Below are 26444 nucleotides of genomic sequence, written 5' to 3'. Positions count from 1 at the left end.
GCCCTCCAGCCCCAACACCCAATCGTGGATACAGCCAGCACCTCAGCCCCTCCTGCAGGAAAGGTCGCCATGCGCATGTGCACAGGATGTACGTGTGCACACGCCAGCTGCGATCTTAGGAGAGTCTGTTCACTGATCCCATGAGTCTTCAGAGGCAGTGCCACAGAGGAGGCTCCTAGGGCTTCAAGTGTGGGGAAAGGGCAGCCCCACATTCTGGTTTCCTCCAGTCCAGGAAGATGGCCCAGTACCACTGGAACAGGCACTGTCTTCAGTTAACAGACAGCTTGCTTTGGAGAAGATTTTTAAAGGCTGGTTTTTTTTTTGTTTTGTTTTGGAGGTTTCTGTTTTGTTTCCCTTTTTGCAAGTCCCTACAAAAATAGAACTCTTAGTATTTATAACTCCACGGCCCTTTGGCTCCATGCACACAGTGCAGGTAGAAGCCACTGAGGCATTCCCTTTGCTTTATCAAGCTGTGGTTGTCTGTCCTCCAAGTCCCTTAGCCTCAGGAGTCTATGTAGCCACCTTGGAATCATTGAGCACCTTCTGTGGGTCTGGAAAACTGGTGGCATACTCTCTCTGGAGATGGGACCGGTAGTAGAAGAGGTAGGAAGGTAGCAGAAATCCCAGGAAGGAAAGAATCAGGAGGCCCAGGTTCACCTTCAGAGTGTGGAAAGAGAAGCAAAGAAAGTCAAATTAGGACTAGCAGGACGCACCCTCTTCAGGGAGTTGGCCTGAGACTCCCAACATGGAGGATAGCGCGGCCACCTGTACTCCAGGTCCAGGACCAGGAGAAGAAATATGGTGAGACCCAGCAGGCGTGGCGACTCTTTCACCAGCATCTCAGACGGTCAGCAACCTGGCCAAGGGGCTGAGGTGAGAACACTAACGTCTGGGAAGTGACGGTCGGGCTCCACGATGCAACACTCTCTGGAGTGGCAAAACCTGTGCCCCAGAAGCCTGGCTCATGCCAGCCAGTAGGATCCCCCTGCAGTGTCAAGAAGGAGCTCTCTGGCATGGTCAAAAGAACCAGATGGATATCTAGCCAGCTTGGAGCACAGATGACTTGCCACGCCCAGGCCTGTGCCCTTCACAAGCTCCCTCAGATCACATCCTACTCCATGACTCATGTGTGACTTTGGGCAAAGAATCTCATCTGAGTACCTCCTTCTCAGGTCTACTGTGGAAAGACTACGTGAAAAAAAAAAGAAAGAAAGAAAAAAAAAAAGGCAGTATGCTTGGCACAGCAACTTCTCAGCAAGCTGAGGGGAGGGTAATTTGTCACAGTTCTCTCAGAAGGACGGTCCATGGTTGAGTGCCCCACAAGCAGAAATCAGGGAGGTGGATGAGAGTTCTGCGAGGAAAGGCCTTAATGACAACAGTGATACTCACACGGGAGAAGGCACCCTGCCACTGAACCCTGTTTCAAGAGTCCTGAGAGAGGATGCCTGCATCACATCATTCTAGTGAATGGGACTAGAGGTACCTACCTGCATGCAGTCCAGGACTAGAGCCAGGCCAGTACACAACTTACCTGGAACCCTATTAAAACAAATCCTGGGGCTGGGGAGATAGATGGGGGGGGGGAGGCTTTCAGCACATGAATGAGGACCAGAGTTCGGATCCCCAAAATCCATATAAATGTTGCATGGGAGAGCTGGTCCACCCATAATTCTAGTTCCCTGGAGAAAACTGGTTAACTAGACTGTCCACATTGCTAAGCTCTGAGTTCAACTAAGAGACCCTGCCTCAGTGAATAAGGTGCAAAGCAATCAAGGAATACTCCCAACGTCAATCTTGGGCTTCCACATACGTACATAGACACACACACAAGCATGAGTATACTCATACACACTTACCCCACACATGACAAAGCTTTTAAAAATAAAATAGAATAAAAGCAAACTCTTGGAACCAGATCAAGAGAGTGACTGATCTGAGGCTGGGAGACGTGTGTTTTTAACTCTCCGGGAAGGGTTCTGATGAGCAGACAGCCCTGACAAACCCACATTAGGGAATCTCCAAGGCACCTCCTGGCTGGGATGCAAAGAGAGGTGCCAGCACATACCAGCCCTTTTTTCCCCTTCCCCGGTATTGGGAAGTGTTCCCTGGGCCCCGTGCTGAACCAGCTCTCACCCAGAAGGGGTCTCCACGCAGAGGTCCCACCATGGCCATGAAGAGCAGCTGCTGCAGCAGAGCAAACACAGCACTGATGAGCGACTGAAGGCCTGTCAGTGTCCCAAAATGATTGGATGGGAACCTATTCAGAGGGACATCCAAGAGTCAGAGGCAGGACCCGCTCCGGCCCAGCAACCTCTCTGTCTCCCACTTCCTCCACTAATAGCAGGGATAGGACGAGCTTCACTGGGCTATTCGTGTTGTTCTTTCCATAATGTTTACCGAGCTTCTCCTCTGTGCAGACACTGTTCTGAGTGCTGGAGGAAAGCAATGAACTCAACAGATATCTTGAGCGGTGGTATAAACAAGATAAATGCAGAGTGTGTTAATGCTAAGAGCTAAGGAGAAAAGCTAAATAGAGAGGTGGAATCCTGCAGGGGAGTCAGGGGCTTGCAGATGCAGACGAGGTAGCCAGAGGCAGCCATACCAAACAGACAGATAGGTATGCCCCCTGAGAAGGTGAGAAGGTAAAACTATAAACCCTGCAGGTATCTGGAGGAAGCATGATCCAGTGACATTACCAAGTGCAAAGGCCCTCGGGAAAGAACATACTTAGGGTATGTTGTTTACAAGTCGGCTCTCGAGGCTGAAGGAGAGTGACAGGGAGACTGGGGAAGGAAAAGGGCCAAGATGTCCTAGGCCCAGGTCTTTAGGAACTTTGGCCCTACTCTGGAGCAAGGAGAGATGAGAAACCACGCGAGATGTGAAGAGTTATTGTGTCCTAACTAGTGAGCCAGCCCATGTTAAAAGAAGAGTGGGTGGTGGTGGCGCACACCTTTAAACCCAGCACTTGGGAGGCAGAGGCAGGAGGATCTCTGAGTTCGAGGCCAGCCTGGTCTACAGAGTGAGTTCCAGGACAACCAGGGTTGCACAGAGAAACCCTGTCTCAAAAAACACAAACAAATGGAGAGAGGGAGGCGGCACCAGCTAGAGGGGACGCAGATTGGCAGTGATCCACGCTGGTGATGACCGTGGGTTGGAGGGGGACTGGGACAGTCAAGGTTGGGAAACCAGATGTGGGCATGTGAAAAGTGGAGCCAAGAGGACTGCAGATACCCCAGATATGAGTGTTCAGAGAAAAGCCATCAAAGGCGACTGGAAGGCATTGGCTGGGACAGTGCAGGGGAGGGGCTGCCCTCTGCTTGAGACCGCTATAAGGAGGTGTAGCCAAACACCCACCCAGAACCTTCCAGGGAAGGGACACTGTGTGATGTGATCCGTGCAGAGAAGTCTCTCAACAGTGCCTTGCAGTTGGAATGAGGAGAGAAGGGAACCAGGGATGTTCATCGGGACACTATAAGAAATCTCTACAAGACAGGCATGGGGAGAAAGGCCTCAAGCCAGGCCCAGGGCCAAAACGTTCATCAGACCAGGCTTTCCCATTGCCTTTGGGAAAGACATGACTTTGGCGTCTCTGTGAATAGGGGGTGGGTTCTCTGTGATCACTAGCTCCTGCCATAATCTGTGAACAGTTTCCATGATCACTTTTGCCTCTGACAGTCACTACTGAAGGGAGACCGGGAGAAAGGCTGCTTTAGAGGAAGTTGGGCCCCTTTCAGTTCTAGCTAAAAATCCCTAACTACTCAGGCAAAGCTCCAGAAGACAACATGGTCCATGTGACTCACACTGCAGCATAGAGACCTCCACAGGCCGAGTGGAAGAAACCACGAACTATGGTGTGCAGGACAAAGGCCACCAACTGAAACCCAAGAGAGAGAAGAGGGTCAGAAAGATCAAGGCAGAGAGAAGGGGGACATGGGTCTTGCCGGGCCATCTATACAGTTCTACCCTGACCCAACCCCCACCAACATAATCTACTAGGCACAGCTCCCGGAGAACCCGGGAAAGAGACCTGGAACAGAGGCATGCTTCTTTGGTATACAGGCACCGGTAGAGCATTCCCATGGTGGGGAGGGAAGGTCCAGGAATGGAGAGGAGTGGAGGAAAGCAGGTACCTGCAGCTGGAGGTTGCTGACGAGGCAGGTGATGCCAAAGCCCACCAGCAGAATGTTGGTCAGGGTGAAGGCATTGATGGCATTGGTGAGCTTTTGGATCTTTCGGTAGCGTGGTCTGGTGAACTTGGTAGTAGTTCCATCCCTGAAAAGAACAGGCCATCACTGGCTGCTGCCTGGAACTCCTGGAAGCTCCTTGGTACCAGCCTGGCCTCAACCCCTGCTGGTGCGCCTACAGAGTTAGGAAAGCCACAAAGGCAGAACACCATTTCTCTGTCTAGAGAGACGGCTTAGCCAGTGAAGAGCTTGCCTTGCAAACATAACAATCTGAGTTCTAACCCCTAAATCCCATGTTTAAAAAAAAGGGGGGGGGGGCTGGAGAGATGGCTCAGAGGTTAAGAGCACTGACTGTTCTTCCAGAGGTCCTGAGTTCAATTCCCAGCAACCACATGGTGGCTCACAACCATCTGTAATGAGATCTGGTGCCCTCTCCTGGCCTGCAGTCATACACGCTGTATACATAATAAATAAATCTTTAAAAAAAAAAATCTAGGTGTGGGTAAGCATTAATTAATTAATTAAATCCTGGCACTCAGGAGGCAGAGGCAGGCGGAGTTCTGTGAATTCAAGGCCAACCTGGATTACATAATGAGTGCTAGACTGTGTCTAAAAAATAAATCTGGGTGTAGTGGTATACACCTGTAAACTCAGTGCTGGGGAGGTGGAGACAGGTTGGGTCCCTGGATCTCAGCCGACTGGGCAAGCTCCAGGTCAATGAGAGAACCTATCTCAAAAACAAAACCCAGCATGGACAGCACCTGAGAAGCAACAGCCAAGGTCGTCCTCTGACCTCCACAAACACGTGCATGAGCATGCACGTACATACACACTCACCTGAAAAAACAAAGAAAGCCATTTCTCCGTAAGTGTGGTTTCCTCCCTAACTAGACGAGCACCAACTTGAGGGGGCACTTAAATGTAAATCTACAGGTCTACACCCAGAATGCAGAATGTCCAGAAGCCCGGGAACTGGTAGGGAAAGAGTGCCAAGCATGTCCCTTCATACACACTGAAGTCAGGAGATCATAGATACGAAGGAAGGTGGAGAAGGGATTCCTCACATCAACTGTCCCACAAAAACCAGGTGGCACTCTGGGCGCAGCTCGGCATGACGACCGCCCAGAAATCTCCCCATTTGGGGCACGACCAAGAGCTCGGGGCCAGCTCAGGAAAGAGGACAGTAGGCTGAGATGAGCACAGGCTGCTCATCTGTCGAGGATGGGCTCTGAGAATGGGCCTTCACACATGGAGAGCAGAAGGTAAAGACAGAAGGCTGGAGCCCAGGAAACAAAGGGAAGCCACTGGGCCCACCCTTAGACACCCTTTCTTCAAGTCCCCGGCTCCCACATTCTCAAGACAAAAAAAAGGGGGGGGGGGTAGTCCTGAGTTCCAGATCCAATTTTAGTCTCCTGCCAGTCAGAGGCCCATGGTAACTCCGGGCCTTCCTCTACTCCACCAGGCTCACTCTGTGACCATAGACTATGACAGATTGATAGCAGTTACTACTAAGACTGTATTATAAAAGACACAACGTGGGCCGTGGTGGCGCACGCCTTTAATCCCAGCACTCGGGAGGCAGAAGCAGGTGGATCTCTGTGAGTTCGAGGCCAGCCTGGGCTACCGAGCGAGTTCCAGGAAAAGGTTCAAAGCTACACAGAGAAACCCTGTCTCGAAAAACCAAAAAAAAAAAAAAAGAAGACACAACAGCTCCTGTCTTCACCTCTCCCGTCTCCCAGAACGAGAACGCTTCCTGTCAGGAAGCCATCTGCCATATCCAAAGTAGCCCTCACAGAGGCCACACTGGCAGGCCCTGAACTCCACGCCCCGTCACATGGGCAAAGCTGGGAAGCAGCTCTCACCCAGGCAGTACTTCAGATGGCCCAGCTATGGTAGGAGGATGGAACACGACCCGAGGAGAAACCCCAGGTCAGACCCATCCAGCGAAGGCACTCCCAGACTCCCTCCCCCCAGGCAGCTGTGTGGAATAGTCAACATTTGCTGTCTGGAGACAGGGCAATGCATCTCAGAGCAAGAGGCAGCTGATAAGCCAGTCCTCCCCTTTCCTAGCCTTTGTCTTAAAACAGGGTCTCACTCTGCAGCCAAAGCCGGCGAAGGATGGTGATGTAGCCCAGGCTGGCCTCAAACTCATAGCAACCTCCCACCTCAGCCTCCTGCTTGGATGACAGGCATTAAGCCTCCAAGCTCAGGCAAGCTCAGGAGGATATGCTTTACGGCACTGGCTTAGGAGCCTGCTGTGTGGTTATTTACTGGTACAACCCAGGTCTCGGCTTCTTCCTCTGTCAAGGCCATCATGAACTCACCTCATAGAGATGCTGTGGGACTCAAATGATGCAAAGTGCCCAGCGTACAGCCAGCCCTCAACTGTAGGTATTCTTATGCCAAACAGACCCTGCCTCCTCTAGCCTGTTTCCCTATCTGTAAAGCCGGGAAGTGCTTTCTCAGACCTCTTAGGAGAACGAAGTGAGATGCTCTATACACAAACATGGAAGGAACGAAAACTCTCATCGGGGCTCCTGTCAGCACCACCCTGTGGGTCACCTGGTATCTCCAAAGGAAGCACTCTCACTCAGAGCGCGCTCAGTTGGGTCATCCACACAGTCTTTGATGCGCCAGTCCATGATGTAGCCAATGAGGGGGCAGGTGAGGAGACAGAGCAGCTGCATGACTCCAAAGATGGACGAGTAGAACTCCACTGGGCAGGAACAGAACTGGGGTCAGGATGCCAGCAGCTCGGTGCACACAGCCACCCACCCCCCAGCAGAGGAAGACAGCGCTCAACAGCCTCCTCTGACCCAGTCAGGACGAGTCCCGCCCAAAGAATGGCACAGGTCAGGGTAAGTACGGGCCAGGGATCTCCCTACCTGTCTCTTGCACCTTCTGTCTCTGTTCATTGTTCTCTGTGGGTAGAGAGGAGACACGGTGAAGGGGCGCAGAGCCAGGTGACCCTCCAGTCCCATCCTTCACCCCCACGCACACCCGCCCCCGCCCCCCCCACAGGGTTTCCAAAGAGCCTCACCGTGTTCCCGGCCACCAGTCACAAGGAATTCCAGCATCTTGTTCATGGCAGCCATGTAGAACATGACCCGCAGCTGGGTCATGCCCATGGTGACGAGGCTCCACAGGAAAATGGGGGAGCAGAGGCTCTTGCGAAAGGGGCCGGACTCTGGGGAGACAGCGGGTGGGAGGTCAGGCCCCCAGACCTTCGATCTCCCAAAGACGGGAACTGTGTGGCTCCAGAGAGGGACGCGTCTCTTCGGAGACAAAAGGTTCAGGTGCACTATCCTCCAAGCGCCTGCCAAGCTCTGTAACAGCCTCCACAGCACACTGTCAGGTGACCTCTAGAGGCTGCCTGTGTTCCTGTGTTAGCAACATCTGTGAAGCAGTTGCTCTGAGCCGCATACATGACAAGCTTTATTTTACCAAATCTAATTTTGCAACAGCCCCCCTCCCCTTTTTGAGACCGGCTCTCCCACATTTTACAGGTGAGGAAACCCGGCCGCTGAGGCAGACAAGAGGCTTGCCTGAGCTCACAGGGCTGAAACGGCAGGGGGGGCCCGCCTCAGGCTCCTACTCTTAACCTTCCTCCAATCAGGATGACAAGTGGGGGATAATCTTATGACTGGACCCCTTTTGCACCATATGAAAGAGCTTGTTTTGCCCATCGCGTCATCCGGTCCTCATAACTAACCTCCCTGTCGGGTGATGGTTTAAAAGATGAGGAAGGCGAGGGTGAGGACCCACGATAGTGTCCCACAAGTAAAGCAGGACTCGAACTCGCACCTTCCCACTCCAAAGCCGGTGCTCCAATCAAGTAACTGAGTCCCCGGAGGGACTGTTTGGTATGTTTGGAAGTGAACTTCAGGTTCGTGCATATCTCCACCTATGGCCAGCAGGGGGCGTAAGTGGGCCAGACATTGGAAGGCGCTGCCTGCAAGAGCTCTCGGACTGGGCTGTGCCTGATGCAACAGGCGGGGAGATTGATGACAGGTGGGTGGGGAGCAAAGAATCAGCTGCCTCACAGGTCAGGAGATTCGCCCTGTGCTGGAAGCTCCTCCTACCCTCATCGGGAGGATGCAACAGGGTACCCCTGAATCTGAGTTTCCCAGATCTCATTCAGCTTTGATTTCTGCATCCACAACATCCACAGAGGGTGTTGTGAAGAGCAAGGAGGGATGAGAATGTACCCTACCTTCCCCTGCCCCAGGCTAGGAACCAGACACTCACTCTCCTGATGTTTTTCTGAAGTACCAGAGACATCCTGGGATGAAATAAAGGTATCAGTCCCCTCCTCCAGGCTGGGGGCCTTCTGACTCAGCCGCTGGCCCACGATGGTTACGTGGGTGTAGAAGCGGTCACCTGTGACCTTGTGGTCCAAGGCTAACCCAATGAGTTTGATCTTCTTCCTGCCGACAGTCAGAACAGAGCATAGTTGTGCAGAGCTGAACTTCAACCTCTAGGCACCATCCCAGCCTGTCCAAGGATGCTGAGCACCCCTTTATCTGGCACGGACATCCCTAGGAATAAGCTTCCTATGGCCGCCCCCATCTCTCTGGCTCAGAACCTGGCTTGGGCACCCGCTTACACAGACACTCAGTGAATGAAGGGCAGATGAGGGCTTTTCTCTCGGTGTACTTTCCTGGCGGAGGTGGCGTAACTTCAGACACCGGCTCCGCCAGGTCCCATCCAAACTTCACCTCCTCTCTTTCCAATGCTAGGACCTTCAGCCAGTCAGTTCGTCGTTAATGGAGTTAATATCAGCATCTGCATCGTACACATGTGCAGCTACTTGGAGGTAAGTACAGTGTGCGGCAGATAGGAGGTACTCAATGAACGTCACCGATGTGACTGTCCCCTCATGTGCTAGGTTTTACAGCACCGCCTCCCGCTGTTGACTAACTGAAACGGGGCTGGAAAAGGCTGGCGTTCAGGCTGTCCCCCCCAACACACACACATAAAAAGCAGTGTGCCGAACTGGCAGCTTGGCAGCTTCTTGTTAGGTCCACGTGACATTTAACGCTATTGCGGGGGTGGTGGTAAGGTCTCCTACTCTGGCCTTCTCCTCCAAAGCCAGAGAGAATACTGCCCTTAGTAATAAAGCACATGTTGACTACCAACTGTGTGGCAGATCTACTATTAAAAAAAAAAAAAAACACCCGAGAGCAGGTGGTTCAGGTGGAAAAGCAGAGCTGGGAAGTCTGAGGCCATTGGCAAAACTGAATTCCAAATCCAGGTCAATAGGCCTGGCCTCAGCCCTCTACGGCAGGGGCCAGGGGGCGGGGGCGGGGGGCAGGAGGGGGGGCAGGGGGCGGGGGGAGGAATCCGCTTCACACTCCAACCTCCTCTCCCAGCCTCTCACGTGTAATCCACTTCCTCGGGGGCAGGGAAGGCTTCTGCGGGCCAGTTGAGAGCACAGTTCAGAAAGATAAGACAGGCCAGGCCCGACCAAGTGAACATGATGACCATGAAGGACACTCCAGCGTCGTAGATCAGCTGTGGGGAAGGACGGGCCACGGAGGAAGCCAGTTTGCTCAGGCCCCACAAAGGCAGAACCCTTGGAGGACCGGCGGCGCCTCCAAGGTCCCTCCCATCCCAATCCGTATACCCGATTTGCAGGTGGAGAAACCAAAGCCAGACATTAAAAGTCAGACCCAGAAAGGCTGCCACTCCATCCCTTCCTGTACCCAAGCTCCCCTGAAGGAGTGTGGAGTCACTCTCACCAAGTACCAAAGGTGCCTGCCACTCTCTCAACATGCCTAGAAAATCTCACTACTACTTTGGAAAGGAATGCCAACTTTTGCCTATGACTCCTTAAAAATGCTCCTTTTTACACACGCACACACGCACACACACATACACGTTTCGTATCATATGCACAGGGAAATGAATGCTCTTGGTTCAGCCTTCCTCTTGCTAGCACATTTCCTCGTGGAGAGGCAACCCCAACCTGAGAAGCCTTATCTATCTCACAGCTCCAAAACGCACACAGGTGCACCTGCTGCAGGGAGGTGGGGTAATCCGGCAGGGTTCTAATCCCAAAACAAATAGGTTCTGAACTGACTGGGATCTAGCACCAATGCGACAGCCCCTCTGATAAGAGAACTGTCTCCAATTGTCCTCCCTGGCAGCCTCCTACTGAGAGCTCCCATCCCTGTGTAGGAGAAACCTCTGCTCTTGCAGGAACTTGAGCCTTGGGCTCCTCCTTCTGAGGGCAAGACAAAGCTTCGCACCCCTTAAGCATATAGAGGTAACATAGGACTCCTCAAGCTTACCCACTCCACACTTCTTTAGAGAAGGTGGGCAAAAATGCAAAAAGGAACTTCTCAAGGTCCACTCTGAAGAACGAGGGCAGGATCCAGAGGCAAGAGTGCTTGGACCGACTACTTGACAGAGGAGAAAGCAGAGTCCTCCAGCCGGCTGCAAGCGTAAAGCTCAGGCCACCAGCTCCCAGGCCCGTCAGGCTGGCCTGACCAGGATCTGCTCCGGCATCGACTTGCTTTGTGACCTTAGATCAAGTTCCTCAGCCTCTCTGGCAGGGAGATACAGCCCAAATATCTGGCCTTCGGGACTTAAAAGCACCTCTCACCCTGCCCCAGTGACACCAGCCCTGGTGTCAAGGCAAAATGACAGCTCAGGGGACGAGGGAAATGGTTCCGTGGGTAAAGTTGGGACCTCCATCACACACGGAAAGGCAGAGGGTGTGTGTGGCAGCACATACCTGCAACCCGCTGTGGGCTGTGGTGTGGAGACACACGGACTCAGGAGGGCTTACTGGCCTGATAGTCTAGCTGAAACTGTGAGCTCTTTGTTCAGTGAGAAAATGAGACAGAGAGCAAGAGAGGACCCCATGTCAGCTTCTGGCTGCCACGTGTACAAGCAGGGGTGAGTCCGACCGTAACACACGCGCGCACACACACACAGTGTAAAAAGAAAAAAGACAACCCAGCCCTACCGAAGGTTCCGTACCTTGATTCCAGGGAATGTGATGGCGGAAGATGCATAGGAACCAATCATGAGCGCCATGAAAGTGGAACGCAAGTTCCCAAACATGTTGGGCAGCTGAGGGGAAAAAAAAAAGCAACTCTTATGAGCTAGTGATATGCTGATATCACCCTCGGCTCCCCTGTCTCAGAACTCCATAGGAAAGCTCGGAGGCTCCAGCCTGGCACTTCTAGAAGTGAACTCCAGGAGCAGTAGCCCCAGGGAAAACCCCACATGGGGAGTGCGTTCATTCTGACCCCCTCTAACATACTTCCAATGTACTTGGGCACCTAAATGGGTTCCAGAAATATCCCTAGAGAGAAATCCTAACTTTGTCTCATCCCAGGATTGCCCCAGGGGTTTTGTTCATGGAACCCTTTATTCAGTGACACCTGTGGATAAACCCCCGGAACAGGTGTTAAGAAATCCTGATCCGCCGGGCGGTGGTGGCGCACGCCTTTAATCCCAGCACTCGAGAGGCAGAGCCAGGCGGATCTCTGTGAGTTCGAGGCCAGCCTGGACTACCAAGTGAGTTCCAGGAAAGGCGCAAAGCTACACAGAGAAACCCTGTCTCGAAAAACCAAAAAAAAAAAAAAAAAAAAGAAATCCTGATCCAGGCTGGAGAGATGGCTCAGTGGTTAAGAGCACTGACTGCTCTTCCAGAGGTCCTGAGTTCAATTCCCAGCACCCACATGGCAGCTAACAACTGTCTGTAACTCCAAGATCTGACACCCTCACACAGACACACATACAGGCAAAACTCTAATGTATATAAAAGAATAATAAATAAATTTAAAAAAAGAAAGAAAGAAATCCTGATCCAGGGGCAGGAGAGCTCACGGAGGTTCAAGTCCCAGCACCCACACATTGCTCACAACTGTCTATAATTCCAGTTCCGGGGGATCTGATAGCCTCTTCTGGCCTCTGCAGGGCACCAGGTCCACACATGATGCACTGACATGCGTGCAGACGAAACATATATGAGACATAAATATAAACACTGATGTAGTCCAGCTTATTTCTAAAATGAAAACAAGACGGAAGCTGTGAAGGAAAGATGAGCACTTAAATTCACAGCCTTGAAGACTCCCTGTTCTGGCCCCATCAAGGCTGTGTCCACGGATGACCCTGCAACACAAAAGTGACCGATAATCCTCTCTGTGGCCCAAATACCACAGCCCACAGGTTCTGCCTAACCAGGATAAAGCATGGAAAGAGCAGAAAGGTAAGGACGAAGCGAGGTAGTTCTGATAACCAAAGCAGGCCCAGAATGCCCACCAGCAATGCATTAACTGATGGTCACGTGTTCTGTTCACTAACAGTGTGCCTGGCCCTCAGAGAAAGGGCAGGCGAAATCCTCCTCCTGATGCTTTGTGTATCTCCTCCCTCAATCCCACTGTCTTCCAGGGTTAGGAGATAACACAGCTGGATAGGACCTTAGATGTCATGCAGAGGCCACAAGAACAGAGGCTCAGTAAAAGGACCTCAGATAGCGATGAGGAGTCAAGTATTTAAACAGAGAAGGGAGTTGTCATTGGCCCCAAGGGAATACAGTTGGTAAGGCCAAGCCGACTCCCATTAGAGCAGAGGTTTCACGAGAGTCCTCTATCTGCCATGCACCCTGCCAATGATCCCAGGGGAGGACACCAGGACTTAGGTCCCTGTCCTTCAAGGGTCGAAGAGGTTCTGCCTAGCACTGCCAGGCGCTAACCACAGGCTCACCCAGGAGGTAGCCTGTTGGCCGTAGTTAGCGCCCACTGGCGGTCTGAAATCGCAAAGGTCAGGGGCAGGGCTAACAAGTGGTAGGGCGGGGCGGGGCAGGCGCCCGGCCACACCATTGGCTGGAGATGAGGCGATGACCGCAGAGGAGCGCAGACTGGCTGGCCCTTCAATCCCCTCTGCTACCCAGGGCAGGGTCCAGGTCAAGCCTCCTACTCCAGTCCGAGAAGAGATTTCGGAGGCCTGAGCCAATTTGCACAGCGGGAAGGGATTGCTGCACAGAGGGGTGGATCGGAAGGGATCAGCTTCCTTGAAAGTTGTGAAATGTCCCCAGCTGCAGTTAAATTAGGCAGCTGCTGGGATGAGAAATTCGGCCAAAACATCCAATTTGGCCACATCAGAGATAAACAACTAGAAATGGCCCAACAGGAACTTTCCTTTCCCACCCCCACCCTGCTAAACTTTTAACCCGCATACCCACAGACGTTCATAAACGTATAGAATAAAACAAACTTACACAGATACGTAAGAGGTTGAGTCACATGGAAAGGTTAGTTTTGTGGGTCAAAAATAGTTAACTATTGATAAATTCACAAGGGTACAACCTCACAAATGCATTTTCCACTCAAGTCCTTTCACACACACACACACACACACACACACACACACACACACACACACACCACTATGATGTGGTAAAAGGTCCACGTGGCTAAGCTGCCCCTTCACCCTCACGGCCACTTTACCCAGATGAGTTTGCTTCCCAGGAGTTACGACTGCTGACATGATTTATTAGTTTGCTTGCTCACTGGGTTTTCTGTTCCACCCCTCCCTAGTCCCCATATGGAAGCTTCTGGAAGATGAGGACATAGTCCTGTTTGTACTGTAGGCTTCGAGCGGGAACAGAGCTGAACTGACATTCACAGGCTCGGCACAAACACACAAAGTCTCACCCACGCACAGCTCCATGCCTACCGTTAGCGCCCACCTGCACAGTTCCACACACAGGCACTTGATCTGGGCTACTCATCACTCTCTTGCTCGATTCTAGTTATTTTTATTCATGTGTGTGAGTGTGTATCTGTGTGTGTCATGTGTGCGGTCCCCTCAGAGGCCAGAAGAGGGTGTCAGTTTCTCTGGTGCTCGAGTTAAAGGTAGTTGTGAGCTGTAGGACTTGGGGGGGGCAGTGACCAAACTCCAGTCCTCTGGAAGAACAGCAAATGTTCTCAACTGCTGAGCCATCTCTCCAGCCCTCCTCACTCGCTCCTAACCCCACCCACTCCCAGGTGTCTGGATGGCTGCCGGGACATGTCCATCATACTCACCGTAAGTGAGGTAAACGTTAGGCAGATGCCAGCAAACCCATTCAAAGATAGTGCCAGGAATATCAACGGAGACAGAACTGGGGAGAGAGAGAAGGACAGATGAGGGCGTTTGTGGAGCCACGGGAGTCCACGGGCAGGAGCTGGGGTCAGAGGTCGCCTTCATCTGCCCATTCTAGAGAAGGCACATGAGGGCAGAGGGCTCACCTTCAGTGTCCCAGGACGCCAAGGCCATGAGAGTGCAGGACGCAGCGAAGCAGGCACTGTAAGGACACAGACTTGTTAGCCTCCCATCCCCTGCATCGTCTTCCTGGCCCTGCAATGTCCCCACAATCTAGGCACCTCACCTGCCCACCAGGCGCAGAGGCCGGGGCCCAAAGCGATCCATGAGAATCCCCAGGGGCAGCGTGGTAGCGCTCAGCAGGAAGGAGCCAATGGTGAAGCCCAGATTGAGCATCTCGTCCTGCTGGTCACAGCTTGGCCACTGCTGCTGCTTATCTTGGGTGGTGTTGGTCCTGTTCTCGGCTGAGGAGGGGAAGGGAAGGGCTCAGCACGTGCAACAGAAAGAAACAGGAAGACAGCCTGACCCGGGGGGTCCTGCCTTCCAATTCAGGCCTCTGACTTGAGCCAACCAGGTGTCCCCGAAGGTAATGTGGAGTCCTATATGCTCTGTCCGGGGTGGAGAAAGAGCTCATGAGTGACAGCAATGAGCACGTGACCCTGAGGGACTCACGTACATTCTCAGTCTGAGGCTTCAACTAGCTCAGTGGAGAAAGTGGACATCGAAGAATGGACCCCGTTGTCATAGTCACTGGAGAGCACCAGTGGGAAACAACCCAAATCGAGAGGTAAAATCAGTGGCTGGTTCCTTCATGTATGCAACAAACAGGAACGCACATAAAAGACAGAGGAAGCCTTCTCGATAGACGACATTCTGATAATCACAGCTAGTGCTGTTTAGCATTTACTACTTAGCATTTAACTACGTTCCAGGCACTGCTCTGCACAGACCCTGTAAGTCACAAGCCCCCAAGAGTCCATTAACAAAACATCCCACCCCACACATAATGACACCAAAGCGTTGCCTTCCAGGGCCCGTCAGCTGCGAACTTGGGAGTTGGGACAAGCAAAGGGCCAGTCAAGGGGACAGAGGGTGACTTGACTTAACTCTGTACATTGAGCCATGAGGTGGCTGCCTCCAAACTGTTTCTGAGTAGTTTCTGGGTAGTGCTGCCAGGGGAAAACAGAGTACTGCCTAAGGGACAGCCTAAACAGAGTCTCCATTCCCACCGCCCACCTGACGAACTCTGGAGCCTTGGCCAGGGAAACTCCCTCAGCCGCGCCTCAGGCCCCTGGGCTATTAGCAAGGGCAGAGAATGAGCGAGTTCTGCACAGTGCCTGGCCCGGGGGAAGGGCTGAGGCACACTCAAGAGCTCTTGAAATAGCTGACAGTAGCCGGGCAGTGGTGGCACTCGCCTTTAATCCCAGCACTCGGGAGGCAGAGCCAGGCGGATTTCTGTGGACTGCAGAGCGAGTTCCAGGACAGGCTCCAAAGCTACACAGAGAAACCCTGTCTCGAAAAACCAAAAAGAAAAAAAAAAAGAAATAGCCGACAGTGGGCACAGACCCACAGGATCGTACCCTAAGACTGGAAGACCAAAGGTTCGTGACAGGGAACAAATGGATGCTGATTTAAAGAGGGAGGTGAGCTGTAGGACCTCAGCTGGACATGGGGGTATGTAACCATGAATGCAATTCCCGCCCTCAGGAGGTGGACACAGAAGGATTGCCTGAAGTCAGCCCGAGCTACATAGTGAGTTCCAGGCCAGCCTAAGCTATGTGTGAGACTCTGGAGAGAGAGAGAGAGAGAGAGAGAGAGAGAGAGAGAGAGAGAGAGAGAGAGAGAGAGAGAGGGAGGGAGGGAGGGAGGGAGGGAGGGAGGGAGGGAGGGAGGGAGGGAGAATCATTAACTAAAAATACAAAAGTAGTGCATTCTGTGACAGAGAACAGAGAGGTATGGTTGTGCCTGGGTGCTGGGAAAGAGGGTGGCCATTGACCCTGACTTCAAGTACCCTCAAACTGCCTGCCAAGGACCTACAGGTAGCACAAGGTAATGAGATCTGTGTGTTAACATGAAAAGAACATAAAGATGGGTCAGATCAGAAGAGCAGGCGGTCAGGAAAGGGCCTGCCTTGGGCAGTCCCAGCTGCTGCCTTGGGAGGTTAGGCAAAGGGCTAAGGTACCTGGAGGAAGGCCTTAGCGGGTTAGACCACTCAGCCTTTGAGGTCCATGCTAACCCTCCCACTTAGCTGTCCTTGTCATCACCATCTGTTTCTCCACTGGGTTTGTCCACGTGGGTTTATCCTACACCTGATTACTGGGCATTTGCTGTATGCCAGCATGGTGTCGGAGCCGTGGGTAAAGAAAGAAGAAGCAGAGGGACAAGTCAGACCAAAGGCCACAAACAGGCGACCACCACGAACTCTCTCTCTCTGCCCCATGTTTTGCTAGGCTGCCAGTAAACTGGGTTGAGAGTTGCATTAAATAAAAACCCAGATTTCTAGTTCATTGGAAATTTGGGACCTCAGCTGGACCTGGTGGTGTGCAACCAGAGTCCCGGCTACTCGGGAGACGGAGGCAAGATGGCGTGAGCCCGGGAGTTCTCGGCCAACCTGAGCAACAGAGTAAAAAGAGAGGGAGAGAAGAGGGAGGGAGGGAGAGAAAGTCAGAAAGGTTGCTGAAGGTGGCCTCCTCTTTTGCCAGGGCTGTCCTTCTTGAACAGACTTATGTCTATCTCACAGCTCCCAGATGCTGGCTATCTTACACCTGCCCTGCTGGTCTCATTTATTATCATCCTTCTGCCCTTATATGGCAGTTGAATTTGTAGCCCCTGAGTTAAGACACTGTCCTTGCCCTTAAGTCTTTCATAATCAAATGACAAGTTTCCTCCCAAACAATTCCACTAGCTTGTGGAAAACACCTACTCTGTGCCAGGTTGTTCCAAGCCAAATCTCACTTAATCTTTACATCCATTACAGATGATGAGGCGCCAAGAAGCAAAAGCATTCGGCCACCCAGCAGCCTACAGTGGCCTCCAATTCAAACTCAAAAGAATTTCCAGAGCCAGTACAGATTCACCGCACCACCCATCCTAGCTGTCCCACAGGCCAGCTTGGAAACTCTCCCAAGTATATTTTAAAGCCAGTGAATATGTGTACTCTGCTCCAGGATCTAGCCCATCGGACTGCTAATGGCCACTCAAGGCCCACTAATATATAAGTTCTTCTGTTTTAATCAATCAACTTCTTGTGGATTCAATATGAGCTAGCTCCCGAAGCCTGATCACTCTGAGGGGCTGGCTAAAGAACTTGCATTCAGAGAGACATGGCCAAGCCCCAGGCCGAGCTCCAGGAGTCCATTCGAAGAGAGGGAAGAGGGTTTCTATAAGCAAGGGGCATCAAGACCATGATGGGAAAACTTACAGATACAGCCGAACCAAGCCAGTGGGAACTCATGAACTTTAGGCCAACAGCTGTGGAGCCTGCACGGGACCGGACTGGGCCCTCTACATGGGTGAGACAGTTATGTAGCTTGGTCTGTTTGAGGGGCCCCTGACAGTGGGATCAGGATCTATCCCTGGTGCATGAGCTGGCTTTTTGGAGCCCATTGCCTATGGTGGGACACCTTGCACAGCCTTGATGCAGCGGGAAAGACTTGGACCTGCCTCAGATGAATGTGCTGGGCTTTGCTGACTCCCCATGGGAGGCCATACCTTTTCAGAGGAGGGGGTAGGGGATGGGCTGCTGGGAAAGGCTGAGGGGGAGCTGGAGGAGGGATGAAGGGGGAATCTGTGGTTGGTATGTGGAATGAATAAAAAATTTCCTAATAATAAAAAAAAAAAAAAGAGCTTGCATCCAGGAGAGTAGCAGAATAAATTTTTGGCATCCAACTGTCCCACTTTCACAGATGGATGCTCCATGGGAGGGGGAAGAGAATGCACTCAGTAAGTGAGCGAGGCTGCTGGGTTGACAAGGGAAAACAAGGTGACCACCACTATATCCCAGCCCTTGTTTGCTCCTTATTAGCTAGGTGACCTAGGCACATTATAGTTGGCTGTACACACGACATGGGCATTTAAAGTGGGGTTAGGTAATATATGGAACACCTTCCGAGGTTTCAGTTATTAGTTATTTGTGCATTAGAAACATGCATGAATGCATATATTTCTTAGGGATATATATATATATATGTATGTATGTATGTATGTATGTATGTATGTATGTGTGTGTACATACAACATCAAACCCAAGGCTATATCACACTTTAAATAACAGTAACTATGGCACACAGAAATGATAAAATTCCAAAGGTGGCTTGTAAATAACCGATCGTGTCTGGGAACCCCTGGGGAATGGGGTCATGGTTAAGCAGGCACCTCTAGTCAGAGCCTGGCCTCACTAGCTATGCTGCTGAAATTCTCTGAGGCCTGTCCCATCTTTGAAATGGGGACAGGGACCTGAAACACCTGGATCTGAGGATGGGCTGAGTCCCATACACGCAGAGCAAATTTAAAATGATTCAGTTTTCCTTTTCTCCTAATCCATGTTCGCTTCCTCATGATATTTTCCTGCTGGTGACATGGCCACACCACCAAAATACCTCAGGACTAAGTTCTAGCTGGTAAAATCTTGTCTAGGGCATAAGGGAACATAACGTTGGAGCCAAGTCCTGCACTCCGTCAGCAATAAGAAGTTTAAAGACAGGTCTAATGCTAAATGGAAAAAAAGAGTGGTTCCCTCAGAGTGAGACTCTACCCAGCTAATCCTGCAACTTGGGAAAGGAAGGGGCTTGAGGGATCTGATGCCTAAAAAGCATGAAGGAGTGAAGTTTATGCAAATATAATTTAAGAAGGGGGCAGGATCCAGCCCCAGCAAGCAGCAGAACGTGGCCGCCTCAAGCCCATGGTTCAAGAAGGACAGGGGTAAAGGGATTCTGGAATCTTTCTCCTTGCTTAAGGAAAGCCACTGTGGCAGGAAGAGTCCCTCCATGGAGGCCCAAGAGAGACCATTTTGTGAACCTGTGAAAGTGAAGGTTGGTTGCATCGGAGACCCCAAGATGTTGAAGATGCCAGAGCCGTGGGATGTCTGCCAAGGAGAGCTGCTAACAGGGAGTGGAACCAGCCCAGGAGAGAGAAGTGTGATGCAGTCAACAAAGTTGGAAGAAAGCCTGGGGCGTTGGGGTGGGGGGGCACTCGGGAGGCAGAGCCAGGTGGATCTCTGTGAGTTCGAGGCCAGCCTGGGCTACAGAGTGAGTTCCAGGACAGGCTCCAAAGCTACACAGAGAAACCCTGTCTCGAAAAACCAAAAATAAAAAAAAGTTGGAAGAAGAGGGCAATCTAAAGAGCCTTTTGATAACTGACATGATAACCCTGCTGGGTTTCAGTCTTGCTTTGGACCAGGATTTCCTCACTATGCCCCTTTCCTCCTTTTTGGAATGGTAATATATATTCTGTGCCATTGTATGTTGAAGTGTGTGATCTTTTTTATTTTACAGGGGTTACAGTCAAGAGATTGCCTTGAGTCTCAGAAAAGACTTTTTTTTTTTTTAAGTGTTGAGACTGTTATAGACTATGGGGACTTTTGAAGTTGAACTAAATGCATTTTGTGTTATGATGTGGCTCTAAGCCAAGGGGACTGGGGGGTGGAATGTGGTGAAGGAGAATGGAACTTGAATGTTTGGTTCCCAGTTGGTGGAACTGCTTTGGAAGGATTAGGAAGTGGGTCACTTGGGGTGGGCTTTGAGGTTTCAAAAGCCCATGCCAGACCCAGTCTGTCTCTCTCTGCCTCCTGCTTGTAGATCAGATGTGAGATCTCAGCTGCTGCTCCGGTGCCATGCCTGCCTGCCTGCCTGCTGCCATGCTCTCCGCCATGATGGCCATGGATTCATCCTTTTAAACTATTAGCAAGCCTTCAAGGAAATGCTTTCTTTTCTAAGTTGCCCTGGTTACGGTGTCTCTTCACAACAACAGAACAGTAACAGAGACAGCTGGACTCATCCAGAGCAATCCTCGGCTATTGGTGGTTGAGACACATAGGCTATTCCCAAGAGGCTTTGTGATGAAGTTCTATGTCAGAACGGAAGTGAATCCTCACTTTGTGCCCTCCTCACACACCTCCAGGGATTAAGGATGGAGCCCACAGCTTCACACTTGTTAGGGAAACACTGTGACCCGCAGCAGCAGCCCTTGTCCTCCTCCTTACCAGCTGGGTAACCTTAGGTACACTGCTTAGCGTCTCCCAGTCGGAGGCTTCTCCCCCACAAAATGGGGGTATAATAATACTTATGTCACAGATGAGCTCTAAATGAGATCTAAAGACCTAACAAACAGTAATATTTAGTGACTGTCAGCATTGCTTTGTTTTGTTATTCTGTTAGTGTGTTATGAACTGTGCTGTGGGACGTCTTTCTGTATGCTGTGAATATGTGTTGCTCTCATTGGCTAATAAACAAAGCTCTTTTGGCCTATGGCAAGGCAGCTTAGAGGCAGGTGGGAAATCCAAGCAGAGATATGGAGAGAAGAAAGGAGAGTAAAGAGAGATGCCTAGCCATGCCAAGGAGCTGCAAGAGGCCAGTAACACCACGGCAATGTGGCAAAACATAGATTAATAAAAATGGGTTAATTTAAGATGAAAGAGCTAGCAAGCAAGAAGCCTGCCATAGGCCATACAGTTTATAAATTATATTAAGCCTCTGAGTGATTATTTTATAAGTGGCTTCAGGACCACAGGGCTGGGCAGGACCTGAGAAACTTACCACTACAGAACTGAGATGGTCTTGACTAAATTTTGAGTGACAGTCCCCATTAGCTCCCACCCCAGAGTATATATCAGGAAGGAAAGATCCCCAAAATAGACAGTGTGACCAAGGATCCCTAAAGCCTGTACTAATGTCAGCCTCAGTTATGAGTTTCTCATTTGCTGAGTTCTTCAACTGTTGTTAAACAGTGTCATTTGAGTCTCATATTGTTCTGTGGCAAGAAAGATAACAATTATCCAGATAGAGACCATTACATAAAATCACCAACAATCAAAATGCAGAGAACAAGTAACCATGTGGTGCCTGACCCCCAACTGGTACACCCACCACACAACTCCCACACCTAAGGTTCAAGGATCATAATGGAGGAGGGGACAGAGGATTGTAAGAGCCAGAGGAAGAGGAGGTCTGCTGTGAGACTACATCTCCTGGAGATGTCACGGAGGACTCATGATAAATGAGGTACCAGGAAAAAGAAAGGGGTGCTTCCTGATCAGACAGAACAGGAAGCACCATCCCACCCACCAGCCTGTAGAGGCCATTAGAAAAGGGGACGCAGAGAGATGCTGTACACTGCTTTCTAAAAGTGCACAAATATGTTCTGGGGGAAAAGAACAAGAGTTCACTTAGTTCACCACTGGTGATCACAAACAACCACACACCCACTTCCAAGCAACTCAAAACATCAGGTCGGCACCTCATGAGATCAAGGATCTAAATGTAAGAGCCCAAACCACAAAACCAAGAAAACACAGGTGCAAATTTTTGTGACCTTAAATTCAGCCAACGGTTTCTTAAACATAATGGAGCAGCAGAATAAAAAATAGGCAAATAGGATTTTTATCAACATCCAAAAAGGATACACAGGGAAAAAAAGAAAAAACCCAAAGTTGGAAGAAAGAAAGAAAGAAAGAAAGAAAGAAAGAAAGAAAGAAAGAAAGAAAGAAAGAAAGAAAGAAGGGAAAACTATATAAAGGACTTAGAGCTAGAGTATAAAGAACTCTTCCACTTCAATAGTAAAAAGACAGAACTAGGAGTATAGCTCAGTGGTAGACTGTACATATGTTTAGCACGTGTAAGGCCCAGGGTCCAATCTCCAACTAAATAAACAAGCAAATAAAGCAACTTAGAAATGGAATAAGCAGCTGAATAGTTGTTATTCCAGAGAACATGCCAATAAAAACACACGAAAAACATCCAACCTCAGCAGCCATCAGGGAAATGCAAATGAAAAAGACAGTCAACAACCATCGCTGAGGACGTGGAGAGACTGGAACCCCTCATACACTGCTGGTGAGAAGTTAGACTGTGCTGGTCATTTTGAAAAACATTACCACTACTTTCATAACCCAGCAAGTCCACGTCAAAATAAATACATAGACACGGGAGTATTATCATTAACAACCCAAAAGGTGGAAATAACCCAGATGCCTATCAACTAATAAGGAAAATGTAGTCAGTACACATAATGGAGAGTTAGTCAGCTATACAAAATAAGGCTTAAATGTGGAACAAAGGACGGGCCTAGAAAACATTACGAAAAGTGAAAGAAACCAGTCACAAAGACAAGATTCCATTTTATAGGAAATGTTCCAAATAGGTGTAGCTGGTATCTGTCAGTGCCAGTCTATGACAGAAAGCAGACAAGCGGTGCCTGGAGAGAGAACAGGGCAGCTGGTGCTGCTAATGGGAATGGGGTCAATAAAGTAAACGCTCTAAAATTTGTGGGGATGACTATGCAGTTCCAAATACACTAGAACCTATTATAGTGTACGTTTTGCTTTGGTTTTTCGAGGTAGAGTTTCTCTTTGTAGCTCTGGCTGTCTTAGAACTCACTATATAAACCAAGCTGGCCTCCAACTCACAGAGATCTGCCTGCCTCTGCCTCCTGAGTGCTGGGATTAAAGGTGTGCACCACTACCATCTGGCTTACATTGCATGTTTTAAATGAGGAGTTTATATATAATCACAGGTCCTTAAAAGTTTTGGGGGTGGTAGAAATGTAAATACTGGCTGTTGTGATGAATACTGGAATGTATAAATTTGTCAAACATCACCAAAATGTAGAAGGTAAATTAATTTTCAGTAAAGATAACTTAGTGAAACCCTACAACCTCCAGGTGCAGAAGGCAGGGAGAACCCCCCGGGATGGGCTATAGCCGACAGCAAGGCCGCCAGGCAACAAAAGAAAGATTCTCTCTAGTCTCCAGGGAAACCCCAGAGGGCCTGGAGAATTGTGTGGACGGGTGTCTCTAAGGTCTCTCACGTGGTCCTCTCAACCATCCTGGAATGCCTGTGATTCCATCTCAGACCTCCACCACAAGGGACCTACCCTAACTTCCTAGGCCTGACTCTAGCTCCATCACCTGCAGTCCAAGGCCTCTGTAACTGGGGCCAAGTACATGGGCAGGGTGCCACATCTGGGTGCAACCCATTGCTCCCCTAGAGATAACCGTGGCAGGGGTGGAGCAGCCTCCACGGTGTAGCTGGTGCTGCATAAGACAAGATATCAAGACCTCCCCATCTCCACCCTCAGGGAGATGGTTTCCTGTCCTTCCACACTCACAGTACAAGCTAAGAGGCAACAGGTTGAGCTGAGGAACTAGGAGAAGCCAGGACATTTCCGTTTGTCAAGTGTTCTTGAGTTTCACACCATCCTATGGACAGACATTGTCCCTAGGTAATGGATGCTCAATTTGTAAGGATCTCACTGGTCAAATGAGGTGGAAGCTGGGATTCAAAACCCTACTGACTGGCCTTCCTCCTGTGCTTGCTCTACAACATGGAGGTGGGAAAAGGGACAGAGGGAGACACACCACACAGGTTTTTTGCTGAGTGCAGCACTCGCTTTTCCAGAAAAGAAAAATATCCACCAAGTCCCAGCCACCGAATGAAGAGCTCTGTCCACCCCCATCCCCCACCCACCCCACTCCACCCCCACCCCACCCCCACTCGACAGAAGCAGACAGGCTTTGACTGTAGTCACTGTTCTCAAAGAGTTCAGGATGCCCACTCCACAAGACCAAGTTACATTGACATGAAAAAACAGAAACCCTCCACCAATACTCATTCATTCTAGAGGAAATAGGGCTGTTAACTTTATGCAAATGGGTGATTTGTAAAACTGGGGACTCCAGGGTCCTGAAAAGGCCAAGAGTTCAGGTCGTTCATATTCATACTCCAGGTTGTGTGGCTCTGCTTGATCTTACAAGAACTGCCTTGTGTGTTGGTGATGTAGCTCAATGCTTGCTAGCATGCAAAAGACTTGGGTATGACTCTTATCCAGGTAGGTACGGCACTTCTAAGAGTCTACATACTACTCTAGACTGGAGGTTGTCAATGGCAGTCTCAGGACTTGGATGCCTAGCAGGACATCGGCATTCAGTGACCATTGGATAGGAGAATCCTAAGGGAGGGCACATGAAGCTTGAAGAGGTCAAGAAGTGAGGCTGTCCAATTCCCACTTATCCAGTGTTCCAGTCTTGGGCAACCCTGCTTTGTCTCCACCTGAGCACCTGTCCTTGTTTTCCAACTTCCTACCTCCTCCTTCTACCGTCCCTCGCGGTCCTCACCCCCCAACCCCCAACCTTTCTTGGATATACCTGTGCACAGACTGGAATAGAAGCCTTCCTTCTTGAGCATGATCAGCAGGGAGCCCCAGCCCAGGAGCACCGCGGAGAAGAAGAGGTTCTCCAGCACAGCGGTGCAAGCCATCCACCAGCGCCTGCTGTACGCCTGCTTCAGCGTGGGGGCCATGGTGGCCGAGACTCTGCAGAGAAACAGAGCGCTAAGAGAAGAAGGGCTTCCTAGCGGCCCTTGAGAAGGGTACTCCATGACGGTGGCTCCTGAGACCTCTGGAGCCAACCCGAGGTGGAGCCCTCATGGAGGTCCCATAGAGCCCGGTGCTGCGGAGCTGGCTCCGCGCGCTCTGGCAGTGCCAGGGGCGAGCGCGCCACTGGCTCGCAGGCCACTATCAGGAACTAGAAAGGTCGGGTGTCTGCGCGAAGCAACTTCCTGGCGCGCTGCCGGGCTTGTCTACCCAGGCCAGGGCGCACAGAGCCCGCTCCTGGAGCCAAACCCCAAGTTCCCAAAGTCAGCAAGGGGCGGACCGTGCTCTGTAGCCACCGCCGACCGACGGCTAGCCAGCCTCTGGCGCCAGATCGGACTCTCAGAAGCGGGCAGGAGGCGGAAAGGGAAGTCTGGGGCTAGCCCGAGACCCTCTATTCTTGTTACGCCTTTCATCCTACTCCTCCTCTCCAGAGTCCGGGTAGAAAAACTCCTCCCGCTCGCCACAGCCGGCGCTCGTGTCCCTCCTGTCTCCTGGGCCAACCCCAAAGCTGCCACGTGGAGGGAGACCCTGGGCGGGCCCCGTGGCGCCCCCCGCGCACCCCTCACTCCGCAGCGCGCCCCAGAACTCGCCAGCCCCCCAGTCTCCGGGAGAGGGCTCGGGCTCCGGCAGGAAGTCCTGTGCCTGTAGACTTTATAAGGACAGTGGCGGAGGATGGGGTGGTTGGCGGGCGGGTGTGTTTACCAGAGGCAACGGAGAAACCGGAGCTCGCCCGGGCCGCGGTCGCCACCGCCAATAAGGGAGGGGGAGACCCAGGCAAGCGGAGAGGGAACAGGCAGGGAAGAGCAAGCTGGAAAGACGAAGGGGATGGAGACACTAGCCCCTTCTCCAGGGGGTGGCCCAGCCCCTCATCTGTAAAATGGGGCGTTCGGTTCAGTGATCCCCGAGGTCCCTTCTCACAGGGACAACTGTGGCTCTAAACAGAAGGGACTAGAAGAATGGAGGGGTCGGAGAGAGGGGACAAGGTGCCCAGGGTCTCAGGTAACGGACGCTTCGAAGGGACCTGCAAGTGTGGCTGGGTAACTTTGAGCGGCGCCAGCTGCTCACCTGTCCCCAGCAAACTTGCCTCCCGCAGCCGTTGACACTCGGGGTAACACAGAGCCTCCTCGGCGCTGCCACACTCCGGATCGCCGGAGACCCAGGATCCCAATCCCAAAACGCATCCACGCGGGGGTCTTGCGGGCGTGCCAGACCCAGCCGGCCTCGGAGCCCGCCGGTCTCACCTCGTCTGCGCCCTCGAAAGAAGCGGTGGACCCGGGAACCGTCCGAGCGCCACAGAGCCGGGAAGCCGGGAAGCCGGGGCATGGACTACGCGATCTGCCGAGTTGATAGTTGTATTTACAGGCGTCCAGAGCAGCGCCCCAAGGTGGGGGCGGGGGTTCCCTTCCCTTCCCCTCCCCTTAGGTCGAGTTTCACTCACACGTGACTCGCCTGTTGGTCCCCAGATACTCTTTTTGCCCTGTACGCCCCGGGCGCCTGAATTTCCGCTCGACCCCCACCTTCTCTGTTGACCCCCTGAACTAACGTTTGACAGTGTCCTCTGCATCTTTGTTC

General features: G+C 51.4%; 1 protein-coding gene across 1 annotated transcript; it reads right to left on the bottom strand.

Moving 5' to 3' along the window:
- Positions 1 to 26220, bottom strand: Slc43a1 (solute carrier family 43 member 1). The gene is made up of 15 exons (XM_052724497.1): positions 25938 to 26220; positions 24646 to 24812; positions 14575 to 14752; positions 14435 to 14490; positions 14231 to 14307; positions 11172 to 11264; positions 9565 to 9698; positions 8433 to 8611; positions 7225 to 7371; positions 7070 to 7105; positions 6747 to 6900; positions 4131 to 4272; positions 3801 to 3874; positions 2134 to 2257; positions 1 to 657 (listed from the first exon to the last, which is right to left on the bottom strand). Exons 1-15 carry the CDS (start codon positions 26051 to 26053, stop codon positions 511 to 513), a joined length of 1824 nt encoding a protein of 607 aa, XP_052580457.1. The 5' UTR covers positions 26054 to 26220; the 3' UTR covers positions 1 to 510.
- Positions 26221 to 26444: the final 224 nt, after the last annotated feature.

This window comes from Peromyscus californicus, unplaced genomic scaffold (assembly GCF_007827085.1).
Source record: "Peromyscus californicus insignis strain IS unplaced genomic scaffold, ASM782708v3 Scaffold_7__1_contigs__length_154581171, whole genome shotgun sequence".
NCBI lineage: Eukaryota > Metazoa > Chordata > Mammalia > Rodentia > Cricetidae > Peromyscus > Peromyscus californicus.
The sequence above is the reverse complement of the archived record's forward strand: the minus strand, read 5'-3'. Positions and strand labels throughout refer to the sequence as shown.

Bases quoted from the DNA above. Each gene is read 5' to 3' on its own strand.
- Slc43a1 (XM_052724497.1), bottom strand. From the start codon at position 26,053: ATGCGTTTTGGGATTGGGATCCTGGGTCTCCGGCGATCCGGAGTGTGG. The intron at 7,106-7,224 runs GTGAGGCTCTTT...CTCTACCCACAG, and splicing joins GACTGGTGGCCGGGAACACG to AGAACAATGAACAGAGACAG. The intron at 6,901-7,069 runs GTAGGGAGATCC...GTTCCTGCCCAG, and splicing joins ACAGAAGGTGCAAGAGACAG to TGGAGTTCTACTCGTCCATC.